This window comes from Trachypithecus francoisi, unplaced genomic scaffold, assembly GCF_009764315.1.
Source record: "Trachypithecus francoisi isolate TF-2019V2 unplaced genomic scaffold, Tfra_2.0 Lachesis_group12, whole genome shotgun sequence".
Lineage (NCBI taxonomy): Eukaryota > Metazoa > Chordata > Mammalia > Primates > Cercopithecidae > Trachypithecus > Trachypithecus francoisi.
Window position 1 is genome coordinate 4260644 of NW_022681457.1, and position 18567 is coordinate 4279210.

At 50.6% G+C, this 18567-nt stretch overlaps 1 protein-coding gene across 1 annotated transcript in view; it reads right to left on the reverse strand.

Annotated features, from left to right (window-relative positions):
* PLEKHA4 (pleckstrin homology domain containing A4) overlaps positions 1-18567 on the reverse strand; it is a 33337-nt gene that overhangs the window by 12414 nt on the left and 2356 nt on the right. Inside the window, 12 exon segments of the mRNA XM_033223937.1 lie at positions 3768-3866; positions 5568-5717; positions 5893-5973; positions 6102-6136; positions 6139-6148; positions 10470-10544; positions 11481-11760; positions 12089-12304; positions 12971-13080; positions 14321-14421; positions 14535-14607; positions 17496-17603. Of these exon segments, the coding sequence (XP_033079828.1) occupies positions 3768-3866; positions 5568-5717; positions 5893-5973; positions 6102-6136; positions 6139-6148; positions 10470-10544; positions 11481-11760; positions 12089-12304; positions 12971-13080; positions 14321-14421; positions 14535-14607; positions 17496-17603 (1338 nt within the window).

Consider the following 18567-nt stretch of genomic DNA (forward strand, 5'->3'; position numbering starts at 1 on the left):
CCTTTTTCTGTAACCCAGGCTGGAGTGCAGTGGTGCAATCATAGCTCATTGTACACTCAAACTCCTGGGTTCAAACAATCCTTCCACCTCAGCCTCCCGAGGAGCTGGGACCACAGGCCCACGCCACCATGCCCTGCTTAGGTGTTGATTCTGTTTTTGTTTTTTTGTTATTGTTTCTTTGTTTTTTGTTTTGAGACAGAGTCTCACTCCGTCACCCAGGCTGGAGTGTAATGGTGCGATCTTGGCTCACTGAAACCTCCACCTCCCAAGTTCAAGCAATTCTCCTGCCTCAGTCTCCCAAGGAGCTGGGACTACAGATGCACGCCACCACGCCCAGCTAATTTTTTGTATTTTAGTAGAGACGGGGTTTCACTGTGTTGCTCAGGTTGGTCTCAAACTCCTGAATTCAGGCAATCCGCCCACCTCTAGCCTCCCAAAGTGTTAGGATTACAGGCGTGAGCCAACGCGCCCGACCTTTTTTTTTTTTTTTTTTTTTTTTGAGACCAAGTCTCCCTCTGTCACCCAGGCTGGAGTGCAGTGGTGCAGTGGCATGCGATCTAGGCTTACTGCAACCTCTCCCTCCCAGGTTCAAGCGATTCTCTCATGCCTCAGCCTCCTGAATAGCTGGGACGACAGGCGTGCACCAGCACACACAGCAAATTTTTGTATTTTTAGTAGAGACAGGGTTTCACCATGTTCGTCAGGTTGGTCTCGAACTCCTGACCTCAAGTGATCCATCTGCCTTGGCCTCTCAAAGTGCTGGGACTACAGACGTGAGCCAACATGCCCGGCCATGTCAATTTTTTTAAATTTTTTTTGAGACGGAGTCTCACTTTGTCGCCCAGGCTGGAGTGCAGTGGCTGGATCTCCTGCCTCAGCCTCCTGAGTAGCTGGGACTACAGGCGCCCGCCACCTCGCCTGGCTAGTTTTTTTGTATTTTTTAGTAGAGATGGGGTTTCACCATGTTAGCCAGGATGGTCTCGATCTCCTGACCTCGTGATCCGCCCGCCTCGGCCTCCCAAAGTGCTGGGATTACAGGCTTGAGCCACCGTGCCCGGCCTGTGTCAGTGTTTTTAAAGATACATGATTTATAACTTGATGGCTAGACTTAGAGTGAAGAAGCACGTCTGAGGCTAAGCAATGAGGTTTATATTTTAGGAGCAGAGCTTGCACTAAGGGAAAGGGTTTAGAACTGTAACTCCAGAGGATAAATTTAACAGCAAAAGTCAGGATGCAAAAAATGAACTTATAAGATGGAAGAAAGGCTGAGGGTTGGATCTTTGCTGGTGAGAGAATGACTTCAACAAAAGGAGAGACTGAGAACCAGGGGAGAGAGCAGCTCTGGATCGGAAAGTAGGTATTAAAACGAAAGGCATTGGCCAGGCGCGGTGGCTCACGCCTGTAATCCCAGCACTTTGGGAGGCCGAGGCGGACACATCAGAAGGTCAGGAGTTCAAGACCAGCCTAACCAACATAGTGAAACCCCCATCTCTACTAAAAATACAAAAATTAGCCAGGCGTGGTGGCGGGCACCTGTAGTCCCAGCTACTCAGGAAGTTGAGGCAGGAGAATTGTTTGAACCCAGGAAGAGGAGGTTGCAGTGAGCCGAGATTGCACCACTGCACTCCAGCCTGGGCAACACAGCGAGACTCCGTCTCATAAATAAATAAATAAAATAAATAAATAAAATAAATAAATAAAATAAATAGAGGGTGGCCAAAAGTAGGTATTAAAACGAAAGGCATTGGCAAGGCGCAGTGGCTCACGCCTATAATCCCAGCACTTTGGGAGGCTGAGGCGGGCAGATCATAAAGTCAAGAGATCTAGACCATCCTGCCCAACATGGTGAAACCCCGTCTCTGCTAAAAATACAAAAATTAGCTGAGCATGGTGGCGCACACCTGCAGTCTCAGCTACTTGGGAGGCTAAGGCAGGAGAATTGCTTGAATCTGGGAGGCGGAGGTTGCAGTGAGTTGAGATTGTGTCACTGCACTCCAGCCTGGCGACAGAGCAAGACTCCATCTCAAAATAAATAAGTAAATAAAATAAAAAATAAAAGAAGGGCTGGGTGTGGTGGCTCATGCCTATAATCTCAGCACTTTGGGAGGCCAAGGCCGGTGTATCACCTGAGGTTGTGAGTTCGAGACCAGCTGGACCAACATGGAGAAACCTCGTCTCTACTAAAACTACAAAATTAGCCAGGCATGATGGCGCATGCCTGTAATCCCAGCTACTCAGGAGGCTGAGGCAGGAGAATTGCTTAAACCTGGGAGGTGGAGGTTGCGGTGCGCTGAGATTGCGCTGTTGCACTCCAGCTTGCGTAACAGAGCAAGACTCCATCTCAGAAACTATAATAAAATAAATAAAATAAAAATAAAATAGTAGGGCAGGCACAGTGGCTCACGCAGGTAATTCCCGCACTTTGGGAGACCGAGGCGGGCGGATCACCTGAGGTCAGGAGTTCAAGACCAGCCTGACCAACATGGTGAAACCCCATCTCTACCAAAAATAGAAAAATTAGCCGGGCGTAGTGGCGGGTGTCTGTAATCCCAGCTACTTGGGAGGCTGTGGAAGGAGAATCGCTTGAACCTGGGAGGTGGAGGTTGTCGTGAGCTGAGATTGTGCCATTGCACTCCAGCCTGGGCAACAGAGCAAGATTCTGTCTCAAAAAAATAAAAATAAAAATAAAAATAAAAAAAGAGTATAATGGATTGTTTGTAACACAAAAGATAAATGCTTGAAGGGATGGACATCCCATTTTCCATGATGGGGTTATTATACATTGCATGCCTGTACCAAAATACCTTATGTACTCCATAAATACATTCATCTGCTATGTACTCACAATACATTTTTTAAAAAGAATGTTGTAGGCTGGGCATGGTGGCTCACGCCTGTAATCCCAGCACTTTGGGAGGCCGAGGCGGTGGATCACCTGAGGTCAGGAGTTCAAGATCAGCCTGACCAACATGGAGAAACTCTGTCTCTACTAAAAGTACAAAATTAGCCAGGTGTAGTGACAGGCGCCTGTAATCCCAATTACTGGGGAGGCTGAGGTGGGTGAATCACTTAAGCCCGGAAGGCGGAGGCTGCGGTGAGCTGAGATTATGCCGTTGCACTCCAGCCCAGGCAACAAGAGTTAAACTCCGTCTCAAAGAAAAAAAAAAAAAAGGAATGTTGTAAAATTATAGCCAACTTTGCAGCAGAAACTAGGCGTGGCGCAGTGGCTCATGCTTGTAATCCCAGCACTTTGGGAGGCCGAGGCAGGTAGATCACTTGAGGTCAGGAGTTCAAGATCAGCCTGACCAACATGTCTCTACTAAAAATATAAAAAGTAGCCGGATGGTTAGCATGTTCCTGTAGTCCCAGCTACTTGGGCAGCTGAGGTGGGAGAATAACTTGAACCTGGGAGGCGGAGGTTGCAGTGCACCAAGATTGTGCTACTGCACTCCTGCCTGGGTGACAGAGTGAGACTCTGAGTCAAAAACAAACAAACAAACAACTTTACAGCAGAAATTAAATAACAGCTCGAGAAAACAGCAATCAAAATTGAAGGTTAATTAAAATTCAAATAAGAGAATAAAAAAACAAACGCTAAAAGGCATGGTCCTAACTAAAATAAGGGGTTTAGATTGAAAGGACAGAAAGCATGGTAAGGGTGAACTGAGGGGGGCCTCGATTCTGTGGGCGGAGATTAAATGCTGAAAGGATTTCCAGGCAGAATTTGGAGTTGGGGTGGGTCTTGGGGTCTCCAAGCAGGGATTTACCTGGGGAGAACCGAGGTGCAGCAGGTACTCCAACGTCTCTCTTAAGGTGCCCAGCTCCTGCTCCAGGCCACTGTATATGTCCCAAACCCTCTCTCGCTCCTCAGGTTCCATAAAGGGGGAGACACAGGTTAGCTCCCTCTCCCACCAGGTCCTTCCCTACCCCATCATTTGTCAGCTAAGGAGGAGGTAAGGGAGCTTGGTCCCTGGAGCCCTGCAGTCATATGGACTACAATTCCCATGGGCCTCTTTGCTTGGACTACTGGGAACCCCAAAGTCTCTATGGAACCTGCAATTCCAGTGCACTGTTAGTATAGACAAATAACAGCATTCCCTGAATCCCCAGGATTACTTCTGCACTCTCCTAGGTAGCAGAGTCTACAGATCTAATGAATTCATTAGACAGTCAAAAGACTGCACAGCACCAGATCAGGAGCCGTGGCTCACTTCTGTAATCCCAGCACTTTGGGAGGCCAAGGCGGGCAGATCACTTGAGGTCAGGAGTTCGAGACCAGCCTGGCCAACATGGCGAAACCCCGTCTCTACTAAAAATACAAAAATTAGCCGGGAGTGAGGGCCTGTAGTCCCAGGTACTCGGGAGGCTGAGGCAGGAGAATCACTTGGACCAGGAGACAGAGGTTGCAGTGAGCCTGGATCCGGGCGCTGTACTCCAGCCTGAGTAACAGAGCAAGAATCCGTCTCAAAAAGAAAATAATAACCACAGCACCACTCACCTTGTTGTGGCAGCAGGGATTTCCTTGCCAATACCAACAATAACAATGATAGTATTAGCTAACACTTATTGGGCATTGACCATGGGCTAGGCACAGTTCTCAGCTCTCATTTAATTCCTATGAGGTAGTTACTATTATTGTCTCCGTTTTGCAGATAATAGTTATAACTGACACTTAAGTATTGCTTACTATGTGCCAAGTACCTGAAGTGTTAAATATTCATTCATTCATTCATTTACGCATATCACATATCATAATTCTCAGAGTTACTTAAGGCCGGGCACAGTGTGGCTCATGCCTATAATCCCAGCACTTTGGGAGGCTGAGGTAGGCTGATCACCTGAGGTTAGCAGTTCGAGAACAGCCTGACCAACATGGCCAAACCCCATCTCTACTAAAAATACAAAAATTAGCCGGGTGTGGTGGCACGTGCCTGTAATCCCAGTTACTCGGGAGGCTGAGGTGGAAGAATTGCTCGAACCCGGGAGGCGGAGGTTGCAGTGAGCTGAAATGGCACCACTGCACTCCAGTCTGGACGACACAGCAAGACTCCATCTCAAAAAAAAATTTTTTTTTTTTTTTTTTTTTTTTTTGAGACGGAGTCTCACTCTGTCGCCCAAGCTGGAGTGCAGTGGCCGGATCTCAGCTCACTGCAAGCTCCGCCTCCCAGGTTCACGCCATTCTCCTGCCTCAGCCTCCCGAGTAGCTGGGACTACAGGCGCCCGCCACCTCGCCTGGCTAGTTTTTTGTACTTTTTAGTAGAGACAGGGTTTCACCGTGTTAGCCAGGATGGTCTCGATCTCCTGACCTTGTGATCCGCCCGTCTCGGCCTCCCAAAGTGCTGGGATTACAGGCTTGAGCCACCGCGCCCGACCTCAAAAAAAAAAAAAAAAAAAATTAAAAAATAGAGGGGTTACAAGACAATGAGGAGAGAGAAAAATAATAAAATTTGGAGTGTAGACTTCTGAAGAACGATCTTCCTATGAGCCCTCTGCGGCAGGTCCCCTTCATAACCACTTGCATACTCCTGGGGCCTCCTAGGAGGGCCGGCCCCTTCCCAGGTGCTCACCTGAGTCAAGTGACAGAGGGTCGCCCTCACACTGACCAGCCGGTCCTGCAGGAGGCGCTGGCGACCCCAGGCCCTCCCGGGAGCCCCAGCCTCCCTGGTGGCTTGGCCCAGCTGCTGCCGAGTCAACTCCAGAGCTGCTTCTAGTTGCTCCTGCACCAAGAGAGAGGGTGGTTAGACTTTGGAAGCCATGCCTAGTCCCAAGAAAAAAGAAAAGGTGTCCTCTCACGTCCCGGACATCCAGTCAGCATCCTGAATTCCACAGTCAGGAAGGGCTCAGGGCAGGCAGAGAGGCCAGGCACCCCATCCTCCGTTCAGGGCCTCGCACCTTCTCCTCCTGCCTCTGGTCTATCTCCTCCTGCAGCCTCCTCAGGAGCCGGTCCTGCCCACACAACTTGGTCAGCAGTGTCTGGAGAAAGGAGAGCAGGAGCTACTGATGGTCCAGATCTGGCTCTTCCCCTGCCGCTCCTCCCACCATCTAGAACATTCTCTCCCCACTCTGGGAACTCAGGAAGGATTGGATCAGTGAGAACTTACATCTGTCTCCAAGCTTTGGTGGAAAGTTGACTCAGGGGAGGACCCGGCTGAAGACAGGGAGAAAAGTCAGGGGTCAGAGGGCACAGGCTGGTCATTATTGTAACTCAGTGCTGAGCCACGCCCTGTTTCTACTGATAGGTACCTCACTATTTATTTAATTATTAAGAGATAAGGTCTTGCTCTGTCACCCAGGCTGGAGTGCGGTCATGCGATCATGGTTTGCTGCAGCCTCAACCTCCTGGGCTCAAGCAATCCTCCCACTTCAGTCTCCTGAGTAGCTGGGACCACAGGCACACACACCATACCCAGCTTATTTTTGTAGTTTTAAAAATTTTGTTGGCCGGGCGCGGTGGCTCAAGCCTGTAATCCCAGCACTTTGGGAGGCCGAGACGGGCGGATCACGAGGTCAGGAGATCGAGACCATCCTGGCTAACACGGTGAAACCCGTCTCTACTAAAAAAATACAAAAAACTAGCTGGGCGAGGTGGCGGGCGCCTGTAGTCCCAGCTGCTCGGGAGGCTGAGGCAGGAGAATGGCGTGAACCCGGGAGGGGAGCTTGCAGTGAGCCGAAACCCGGCCACTGCACTCCAGTCCGGGCGACAGAGCGAGACACCGCCTCAAAAAAAAAAAAAAAAAAAATTTTGTTGTTGTTGTTGTTGTTGTTGTTGGTGGCGATGGGGTTTTGCCATGTTGCCCAGGCTGATCTCAAACTCCTAGGCTCAAGCAATCCTCCTGCCTCAGCCTCCCAAAGTGCTGGGATTATAGGCATGCACCATCATGCCTGGCTTTTTTTTTTTTTTTTTTTTTTTTTTTTTTGAGACGGAGTCTCGCTCTGTCGCCCGGGCTGGAGTGCAGTGGCCGGATCTCAGCTCACTGCAAGCTCCGCCTCCCGGGTTTACGCCATTCTCCTGCCTCAGCCTCCCGAGTAGCTGGGACTACAGGCGCCCGCCACCTCGCCCGGCTAGTTTTTTGTATTTTTTAGTAAAGACGGGGTTTCACCGTGTTAGCCAGGATGGTCTCGATCTCCTGACCTCGTGATCCGCCCGTCTCGGCCTCCCAAAGTGCTGGGATTACAGGCTTGAGCCACCGCGCCTGGCCTTTTTTTTTTTTTTGAGCCAAGGTCTGTCACCCAGGCTAGGGTGCAGTGGCATGATCATGACTCACTGCAGCCTTGAACTCTTAGGCTCAAAGGATCCTCCCACCTCAGCCTCCCGAGTAGCTGTGACAACAGGTGCCAGCCACCAGTGCCGGCTAAGGTTTTTTGTTTGCTTGTTTGTTTGTTTGTAGGGCTGGGGTCTCACTATGTCACCTAAACCAGTCTTGAACTCCTGATCTCAACCATCGTCCTGCCTTGGCCTCTCGATGTCCTGGGATTACAGGCATAAGCCACCAAGCCTAGCGACCCCTCTCCTTATCAGCTTCCTTCTAAGCATTAGCAGACTTCAGTAGACCAACTTCCAGATTCTTGGCTTCAGAAAGATCAATAATGGGCTCTTGATCAAATAGCCACGGCAAATATTATAATTAATGGAGAAGTTTAGACATTTTATTTATGATTAAGAATAAAACAAAGGGCCGGGCGTGGTGGCTCACGTCTGTAATCCCAACACTTTGGGAGGCCAAGGCAGGTGGATCACAAGGTCAGGAGATCGAGATCATCCTGGCTAATGTGGGGAAAAGAGAGATCAGACTTTCTATGTGTCTACATAGAAAGAAGTAGATATAAGAGACTCCATTTTGTTCTATATTTGAGATGCTGTCACCCTACTCCCAACCTTGTCCTTACAAGAGACATGTGCTGTGGTGACTCAAGGTTTAATGGATTTTGGGCTGTGCAGGGTGTGCATTGTTAAACAAGTGCCTGAAGGCAGTATGCTTGTGAAAAGTCATCACCATTCTCTTAATCTCAAGTACCCAACGTTGCTCTTTATGCACTAAAAAGGTTTATGGAGGCCGGGCGCGGTGGCTCAAGCCTGTAATCCCAGCACTTTGGGAGGCCGAGACGGGTGGATCACGAGGTCAGGAGATTGAGACCATCCTGGCTAACACGGTGAAACCCCATCTCTACTAAAAATACAAAAAAAAAAAAAAAAAAATCTAGCCGGACGAGGTGGCGGGCGCCTGTAGTCCCAGCTACTCGGGAGGCTGAGGCAGGAGAATGGCGTAAACCCAGGAGGCGGAGCTTGCAGTGAGCTGAGATCCGGCCACTGCACTCCAGCCTGGGCGACAGAGCGAGACTCCGTCTCAAAAAAAAAAAATAAAAAATAAAAAATAAAAAAAAGGTTTATGGAGATGTTTACATATGCATATCAAGGCATAGCACTTTTCCTTAAACTTATGTCACAGAGATCTTAATTCATATGTCTTACTGCTGACTTTCTCCCTATGATGATCCTATTATCCTGCCACTTCCCTTTTTCTAAGATGGTAAAGATAATGATCAATAAATACTGAGGGAAATCAGAGACCCGTGCCAGCGTGGGTCCTCTGTAAGCTGAGCGCCGGTCCCCTGGGCCAACTGTTTCTTTCTCTATACTTCGTCTCTGTGTCTCATTTCTTTTCTCAAGTCTCTCATTCCACCTAACGAGAAACACCCACAGGTGTGGAGGGGCAGGCCACCCCTTCAGCTAACACGGTGAAACCCTGTCTCTACCGAAAAATACAAAAAATTAGCCGGGTGTGGTGGTGGGCACCTGTAGTCCCAGCTACTCAGGAGGCTGAGGCAGGAGAATGGCATGAACCCGGGAGGCGGAGCTTGCAGTGAGCTGAGATCCGGCCACTGCACTCCAGCCTGGGCGACAGAGCAAGACTCCGTCTCAAAAAACAAACAAACAAACAAACAGCCTGGGTAACATGGCGAAACCCTGTCTCTACAAAAAGTAGAAAAAGGGCCGGGCGCATTGGCTCACGCCTGTAATCCCAGCACTTTGGGAGGCCTAGGCGGGCGGATCACGAGGTCAGGAGATCGAGACCATCCTGGCTAACACGGTGAAACCCTGTCTCTACTAAAAATACAAAAAAATTAGCCAGGTGCGGTGGCGGGCACCTGTAGTCCCAGCTACTCTGGAAACTGAGGTAGGAGAATGGTGTGAACCCGGAAGGCAGAGCTTGCAGTGAGCAGTGATTATGCCACTGCACTCCAGCCTGGGCGACAGTGTGAGACTCCATCTCAAAAAAAAAAGAAAAAGAAAGAAAGAAAGGAAGAAAGAAAGAAAGAAAGAAAGAGAGGGAGAGAGAGTCTGGGCACGGTGACTCACACCTGTAATCCCAGCACTTGCCGAGGAGGGTGGATCACGAGGTCAGGAGATTGAGACCATCCTGGCCAACAAGGTGAAACCCTGTCTCTACTAAAAATACAAAAATTAGCTGTGTGTGGTGGCGCCTGCCTGTAATCCCAGCTACTCAGGAGGCTGAGGCAGGAGAATCACTTGAACCCGGGAGGCAGAGGTTGCAGTGAGCCGAGATTGCGACTCTGCACTTCAGCCTCGCGACAGAGCGAGACTCCGTCTCAAAAAATAAATAAATAAATAAATAAATAAAGAGAGAAAGATGGAGGGAGGGAGGAAGGAAGGAAAACAGAGAGAGAAAGAAAGAAGGGAAAGAAAGGAAGAAGGAAGGAACGGAGGAAGGAAGGAAGGAAAGAAAGATGGAGGGAGGAAGGAAGGAAAAGAAAGACAGAAAAAGAAAGAGAGAAAGAAGGGAAATAAAGGAAGAAAGAAGGAAGGAAGGAAAAGAGAAAGAAAGATGGAGGGTGGGAGGAAGGAAAGAAAAGAAAGAGTGAAAGAAAGGAAAGAAAGAGAGAGAAAGAAAGAAAGAAAGAAAGAAAGAAAGAAGAAAAAGAAAGAAAGAAGGGAGGGAGGAGGGAGGGAGGGAGGGAAGGAAGAAAGGAAGGGAGAGAAAGAGAGAATGAAAGAAGTTTTTGTGGATGTAAGTTAAGTTACAATGATGTCATAGGGGTGTCCTAATAGGAGGAGATGGACAGCAACAAAAACACAAAGGAAGATCGCCATGGGATGATTGAGGCAAAGATGTAGCCGCAGAAAAAGTCACAGAACCCCAGGAATTGCTGGCAACCACCTAAAGCTAAGAGAGAGTCAATAAAAGCTGCTCCCTAGAGCCATCAATGGGAGTAAAGCCCTGCTGATCCCTTGACTCCAGGCCTCTGGCCTCCAGAACCACAAGAGAATCCATTTCTGTTGTTTTCAGCCATGCACTTTGTTACAGCAACCACAGGAATCTCATACCTACTCAGGGGCTTTGAAATATCTACAGTTCTCTAGGCACCCTAGGCCAGGAGATGACATTCCTCATAGAGAAGAAAGGAAAGGAGGGGGCTCCGGTAGATTTGGGGTACTCCAGGATACCTACCAATAAAACCATGGAGGCCCGGGTCCCAGGGGGCCGCGGGGGGAGCTGGAGATAAGTGGAGGAGCCAGAGGATGCCTGGGAGGAATGTTGAAATGGAGATGTTTAGTTTAGAAATCGGCATGTCTTAGTGACGAATAGTAGAGTGGGCGTGTCCATAATTGAAGTGCTTTAGGAGATATTTTGAGGTTCAGAACTGGGCCCTCTCAACTTCCTCAACTACCTGCTCTCCAGCTGTGTGCCACTGTGGGGACACAGAGGGTGATAATAAATGCACCAGCCTGGCAAAACAGCCCCACGGGATGACAGAATTTGCTGCTCTCACTCTCAGACTTGCAGTCAGCTATGGATATTCTGAGCTACAGTCCCATTATGCTCAGACAAAACAGCAGGAAACCAACTTGCCAGGTGAACCGGGGACACAAGGGAGATGCAAACCTCTCACTGCACTGTCTTGGCACGAAGTATCCAGAACTACAATCCCCATGATGCTCAAAGAGCAATGGCTGGGCCAGGCGCGGTGGCTCACACCTGTAATCCCAGTACTTTGGGAGGCTGAGGTTGGCGGATCACCCGAAGTCAGGAGTTCGAGACCAGCTTGGTCAACATGAGGAAATCTCGTCTCTACTAAAAATACAAAAATCAGCCGGACGTGGTGGCGGGTGCCTGTAATCCCAGCTACTTGGGAGGCTGAGGCAGGAGAATCACTTGAACCCGGGAGACGGAGGTTGTAGTGAATTGAGATCGTGCCACAGACCTCTAATCTTGGCGACAGAGCAAGACTACATCTCAAAGAAAAAAAAAAAAAAAGCAATGGCCGCAGACCAGCCTAGAAAGACAGCCCGGGTGCCTGATAGGAAACATGTTCAAGCTCTCTCTCACCTGAGCCCAGCTGAGATCATTACGGACTACAATACCCATGACACCCAGGGAGCAATGGCCTTGAGAATACGGAAAGACAGCCCTGAGGCCTTATGGGAGATGTAGTCCCCTCCTTCTCACCTCTCTGCTCACCTGTGTTCTGGGCTCCTGACTCCAGTGCTGGGGACTCCTGGGGGGCTTTCCTCCCCCAGCCTCAGAGGGAGGTCCCCGGCGGGGAGTGGGGGGTCGGGAGAAGGTCTGGCGTTGGGGGCACCAATCCAGAGGAGGTCGGACATCAATGCGACTCAGCGGGGTGTGAGGTCGGGCAGGGGGTGCTGTGTCTCCTGAAGGGGCAGGGGGTCGCCGCGCAGGAGCTGAACGGGGACGGGGGAGGCTCAGAGGCGAGGGAGGGCGAGAGAGGGGAGTGAACAGGCTGTGGGAAGGAGAGAATCGGGGAAATGAGTCAACTAGAGCCCTCTCCATCCACCTCCTTACCCATTAAAGTCAGCCTCAAGGACATGTCTCACTTCACTGTGTCTTACTGTCCTTCTGGGTTAGAATCCTCCTCTACTGTCCAAATTTTCAGTAATGTACGCTTTGTGGCATCTTCCCCTCCAGTCCTCCCCGACAGATTGTGACCCCCGCTCAGGAGCCCCAGCAAGTCACACAGTCAGGCAGAAAGCGCTAAGGCCCGCCCCCAAGCAGTTTCCGGCCCCGCCCTTCACTTAGGCCACGCCCCCACCTGTGTCCTCCCTACTCACTCGGGGCTCCTCGCCCTCCGGATCTGGAGTCCAGACTGGAGCTCAATTGTGGGGCTGGGCGTGAGCAGCCTGGGTCTACCACGACCTCTGAAGAGTCGAGTCACTTCCGGTGATTCCGAGGTGCGCCCCTCTTCCCCGCTGCTCACCTCCGGGGGACCACCGGGGCCGCCAGGGCCCTCCCCGGGCTGGGGTCGTGCGGGTGACCTGGTTTGCCCACTAGCGAGTGGACACAGATAAGATATCACTCCTTCGAACTTCATAACAGCCCTATTCTCTTGTCACAGGTAAGAACACAAGGATGCACCCAAAAAAGGAAAGCTGTGCACTATAAATCATCGTCCCCTTCTTCAGACGGGGAAACTGAGGCCTCCAATGTGGAACTGACCTGTGCGCCAGGCCACAACGTCTATGCAGGTTGCTGGTACCAATGCCCCAGAATATGGGATAGACTCAGCCAGGTAGTCCAGTTTCCAGCCTGATAATTGGCGCAAGCCATGTCAGAGCTTAAGAGATAGTCCGACATTTTTTTTAAAAACCTGACACTATCTTTTACCTGCCATTGTTTAGGTGGCAGCTCAGGGGACTTCAGAAGGAGCCAATCCGAGAGTGTGGAACATTGATCATTCCTGGGGCAGAGCTGAGGGCGTGATTGAAGGGTCAGCTGGGGTGGGCGGGGACGGACAAGGTGGTGGGCGGAGCTTAAGGGAGAAAGACTTTTGCTGATTGGAAAAGTTCCCTGGAGGTGGGGCCTAGAAGACGAGGCGCCTAACTAGAAGACTAGTGATTGGACACTCAAGGGGGCAGGGCCCCAAAGGGGAGAAGTTGGGGTGATTAGACTGACTCAGGCTGGAGGGTCGGAGCATGGCTTGGACCTCTACTCACCAGTCGTCCCCCTCCGCACGGGAGGCCCGGCCCAGCGCTCGTAGCCAGCCCCGCAGGTCTTCTAACGTGTCAGCGGCCAAAACGTAGGTCCTCATGCCCGGGTGCTCTGCCTGCGGGAAGAGAAGGCTTGGAATCCAGACTCCCCGGCCTTGTAAAAAGGAGGACAGGCCGGGCCGGTGGCTCACTCCCGTAAACCCAGTGCTTTGGGAGGCCGATGCGGGAGGATCGTTTGAGACCAGCCTGGGCAACATAATGAGACCCCCCCCCACACCCGCCACCTCCTTTCGACCCCGTTTCTACAAAAAAATCAAAAAATTAGCCGGACGTTGTGGAGCGCACCCGTAGTCCCAGCTACCCGGGAGACTGAGGCGGGAAGACTGCACTTTGCGTCACTGCACGCCAGCCTGGGTGACAGAGCAAGACCGTCAAGAAAGAAAGTAAAGAGGAAAAGAGGGAAGGGAAGGGAAGGGAGAGAAAGAGAGAAAGAGAAAGAGAGAGAGAAAGAAAGAGAGAGAGAGAGAAAAGAAAAGAAAAAAGAAAAGAAAAGAAAAGAGAGAAAAGAACTGGCCAGGCGTGGTGGCTCACACCTGTAATCCCTGCATTTTGGGAGGCTGAGGTGGGCGGATCAACTGAGGTCAGGAGTTTGAGACCAGCCTGGCCAGTATGGCGAAACCCCATCTCTACTAATAATACAAAAAAATTGGCCGGGCGCGGTGGCTCAAGCCTGTAATCCCAGCACTTTGGGAGGCCGAGACGGGCGGATCACGAGGTCAGGAGATCGAGACCATCCTGGCTAACACGGTGAAACCCCATCTCTACTAAAAATACAAAAACTAGCCGGGTGAAGTGGCGGGCGCCTGTAGTCCCAGCTACTCTGGAGGCTGAGGCAGGAGAATGGCGTAAACCCGGGAGGCGGAGCTTGCAGTGAGCTGAGATCCGGCCACTGCACTCCAGTCCGGGCGACAGAGCGAGACTCCGCCTCAAAAAAAAAAAAAAAAAAAAAAAAAATTAGCCGGGCATGGTGGCGTGCACCTGTAATCCCAGCTACTCCAGAGGCTGAGACAGGAGAATCCCCTGAACCCAGGAGGCGGAGGTTGCAGTGAGCCGAGATCGCACCACTGCACTCCAGCCTGGGTGACAGAGTGAGACTGTCTCAAAAAACAACAAAACAAAAAAAAACAAACCAAAACAAAATCAAAGGAGGATGCAATTGACGCTTGTCAAGACCTTTTATCTCCAGTAATGGATACTCCAGTGCTTGTTAGGACTTGGAGTTTCCTCAGCAGATATCTACCCGCCCTCATCTCCAGTTCCCATTGCCTGGTGCACAACACGGATGGACGGACTCACGGTGAAGGTGAAGCGCCGCCCTCGGGGGGCTCCCGGCCCATCTGGCCTAATATTGTAGCTGGGGAGCAGGACACTGCCCAGGACACTCTCCTCGCGGCTGTCTGCAAAGAGGGGCTGGGGTCAAGGATCACACAGGGATCAGGAGGCCAAGACGCTAGAGAGAAGGGTAGGTGGGGGGGCCCTCCCACCCCAAGCCAGCCAGCCAGCCACTGACCCTTGTAATAAAAGAGACAATGGCCAGAGAGGACGAACCAGCGGCGTTTCCAGAGACGGAGCCCCGAGCTGTCCTGGGGAGAGAGATGGGAGGAGGGGCTTGAGTAAAGGGAAACAGAAAAAAGAGATGAAGGCAGTGACGATGGGGACAGAGAGCCATAGAGAGAAAGAAATTTGGAGAGAGAACAGAGACATAGAGCAGGGATCAAGGGAGTGGGGTGAGGCTGGGCACAATGGCTCATGCCTGTAATCCCAGCACTTTGAGAGGCCAAGGCGGGCGGATCACTTGATTCCAGGAGTTTAAGACCAGCTTGGGTAACATGGCGAAACCCCGTCTCTACTAAAAAAACAAAAATTAGCCGGATGTTGTGGCACATGCCTGTAGTCCCAGCTACTCGGGAGGCTGAGGAGGGAGGATCACTTGAGCCTGGGAGTGGGGTGGAGGCACAGAAGAAAGACCCAGAGAGAGAGAAGAGACAGAGACACAGAGACACATGTTTAGGGCGATGGAGTGGATAAGAAAGAGAGCTGGAAACCCTCTGAACATAATAGAATAGAATAGAAGCCCTACTTCTATTACAAGTGTGGTGGTTGTGCTGACATAGATTCCGGACTCCCTTGCTTTCTTTTCTTTTCTCTCTCTCTTTCTTTTTCTTTTATTATTTTTTTTAAGACAGAGTCTTGCTCTGTAGCTCAAGCTGGAGTGCAGTGGCGTGATCTCGGCTCATGGCAACCTCCGCCTCCCAGGTTCAAATGATTCTCCTGCCTCAGCCTCCCGAGTAGCTGAGATTACAGGCACACACCACCACACCCAGCTAATTTTTGTATTTTTAGTAGAGACAAGATTTCACTATGTTGACCAGGCTGGTGTTGGACTCCTGACCTCAAATGATCCACCCACCTCGGCCTCCCAAAGTGCCGGGATTACAGGCATGAGCCACTGCGTCTGGCCTCCCCCACTTTCAAACTATGCTCTGGAACAAGTCACTTCCCCCTAGAATCCACCCTCATGTTTTCTCGTCTATCCGTTGGAGATTGAGAAGTTTTAGGGAGGTTTGGATGAGACATGGATCACATATAGGCAGAGACTTTAGCTACAGAGACTTAGTCCAATTATTCTGGAGCCTGAGATACAGAGAGGCCAGGAAGGTGGCACTGAGCCATGACCCAAATTCAGCATCTCCACATTGCCTCTGCTTGAACCACTCTACTATCTCCGACCTCGTGTGCCTCTTCTCCTCAACCCATTCCCATAGAAGCCCGCATGATCTTTTAAAATTATACGTCAGATCACGTTAGTCCCGTTTTCAAAACAGAGAATTAAGAACACTTAGAATTGGCCGGGCGCGGTGGCTCAAGCCTGAAATCCCAGCACTTTGGGAGGCCGAGACGGGCGGATCACAAGGTCAGGAGATCGAGACCATCCTGGCTAACAGTGAAACCCCGTGTCTACTAAAAAATACAAAAAAAAAAACCTAGCAGGGCGAGGTGGCGGGCGCCTGTAGTCCCAGCTACTCAGGAGGCTGAGACAGGAGAATGGTGTAAACCCGGGAGGCGGAGCTTGCAGTGAGCTGAGATCCGGCCACTGCACTCCAGCCCGGGCAACAGAGCGAGACTCCGTCTCAAAAAAATAAAAAAATAAAAAATAAAATAAAATAAAAAATAAAAAGAACACTTAGAATTAAGTTTCAAATTCCTTTCCATCACTTACTGTTTGTTTGTTTGTTTGTTTGTTTGTTTGTTTTTGAGATGGAGTCTCGCTCTGTCACCCAGGCTGGGGTGCAATGGCACAATCTCGGCTGACTGCAATCTCTGCCTCCCGAGTTCAAGCGATTCTCCCGGCTCAGCCTCCTGAGTAGCTAGGACTACAGGTGCCCGCCATGATGCTGGATAATTTAGGTTTTTTTTTTGTTTTTTGTTTTGAGACGGAGTGTTCGCTTTGTTGCCCAGGCTGGAGTGGAGTGGCACGATCTCGGCTAACTGCAAGCTCCGCCTCCCAGGTTCACGCCATTCTCCTGCCTCAGCCTCCTGAGTAGACGGGACTAGTTGCCCAGGCTGGCATGCAGTGACATGAACACAGTTCACTGCAGCCTCAGCTTCCTGGGCTTCAGCAATCTTACTGCCTTAGCCTCCCCAGTAGCTGGGACTATAGGCGCACACCACCACACTCAGCTAGGTTTTTTTTGTTTGTTTTGTGTGTGTGTGTGTGTGTGTGTGTGTGTGTTTTGTAGAGATGAGATTTCTTCATGTTGCCCAGGCTGGTCTAGAACTCCTAAGCTCACACAATCTTCCCGCCTTGGCCTCCCAAAATGCTGGGATTACACCACTGAACCTGGCCTCTATGTTACTTCTTCATAGCCCTTCCTGCAATCTGAAATGATCAAGTTCATTTATTTATTTACTAATTTATTATCCACCAATGTTCCACCTGATCTGGAATGTACTATAAATACTTGTTTGTGTTATTTGCATGGTGTGTGCTCTGGGATTGAGAACACTGTAAGTGTTCAAGAAGTAGTCAAGAAAGAATGAATGAATGGGCCAGGCGTGGTGGCTCACGCCTCTAATCCCAGCATTTTAGGGAGCTGAGGCGGGCGGATCACTTGAGGTCAGGAGTTTGAGACCACCCTGGCCAACATGGTAAAACCCCATCTCTACCGAAAATACAAATATTAGCTAGGCATGGTGGTGCATGCCTGTAAGCCCAGCTACTCAGGAGGCTGAGGCATGAGAATCACTTGAACTGGAGGCCAGAGGTTGCGTTAAGCCGAGATCACACCATTGCCCTCCAGCCTGGGTGACAGAAAGAGACTGTTAAAACAAACAAACAAACAATGACAGAGTAAGGAGAGGGGCAGTGACAGTAGGAAAAAGAAAGCCTATTTGGGGACTTGGAAGGTGAGAGACAGGACAGCCAGGGGCACAGACTCCAGTGTCCTTTTCCTTCTCCTACTGACCCCACCTGCTTATGAAGCCAGCCTCGGATGTGCACGGGAAGGTTGGGATCCCTCCTGAGCGCATTGCCTCTCTTCCCAAAGGCATGGACCTTGTTTACTGCCCGGGTGGGCTTCTGAGGAAAGAAGGGGACAGAAGTGAACACGGAGAGCCTATGATGGTCCCGGGAGGGGATGAGGGTGGACACAGGCAACTGCAGACTCTCGCTTCGCTGCCCTGAGAAATGGGTCAAGGACCAGCCGGGCGCAGTGACTCACGCCTGTAATCCCAGCACTTTGAGGGGCTGAGGTGGGAGGATCACATGAGGCCAGGAGTTCGAGACCAGCCTGGCCAACATGGTGAAACCCCGTTTCTACTAAAAATATGAAAATTAGCCACGCACGGTGGCATGTGCTCGTAGTCCCAGCTACTCAGGAGGCCGAGGCACAAGAATCTCTTGAACACAGGAAGCAGAGGTTGCAGTGAGCTGAGATTGTTCCACTGTACTCCAGCCTTGGTGACAGAGCAAGACTCTGTCTTAAAAAAAAAAAAAAGTAAGTCTGGGCACAGTGGCTCACGCCTGTAATCCCAACACTTTGGGAGGCCGAGACAGGCAGATCACGAGGTCAGGAGATCGAGACCATCCTGGCTAACATGGTGAAACCCCGTCTCTACTAAAAATACAAAAAAGTTAGCCAGGCGTGGTGGCAGGCGCCTGTAGCCCCAGCTACTCAGGAGGCTGAGACAGGAGAATGGCGTGAACCCGGGAGGCGGAGCTTGCAGTGAGCGGAGATCGTGCCACTGCACTCCAGCCTGGGAGACAGAGTGAGACTCCGTCTCAAAAAAAAAAGAAAGAAAGAAAGAAAGAGAAGGGTCAAGGTGGGGGCTGAGGTTGGAGATCAGAATTGGGAGGTGTTCTTATTGCAGAGTTAAGAGACTCTTTTTTTTTTCCTTTTTTTTGAGATAGCGTCTTTGGAGTGCAGTGGCCTAAACACTGCAACCTTTACCTCCTGGACTCAGGTGATCCTCCAGCCTCAGCCTCCCATATAGCTGGGACCACAGGCACATACCACCACGCCCAGCTAATTTTTTGACTTTTT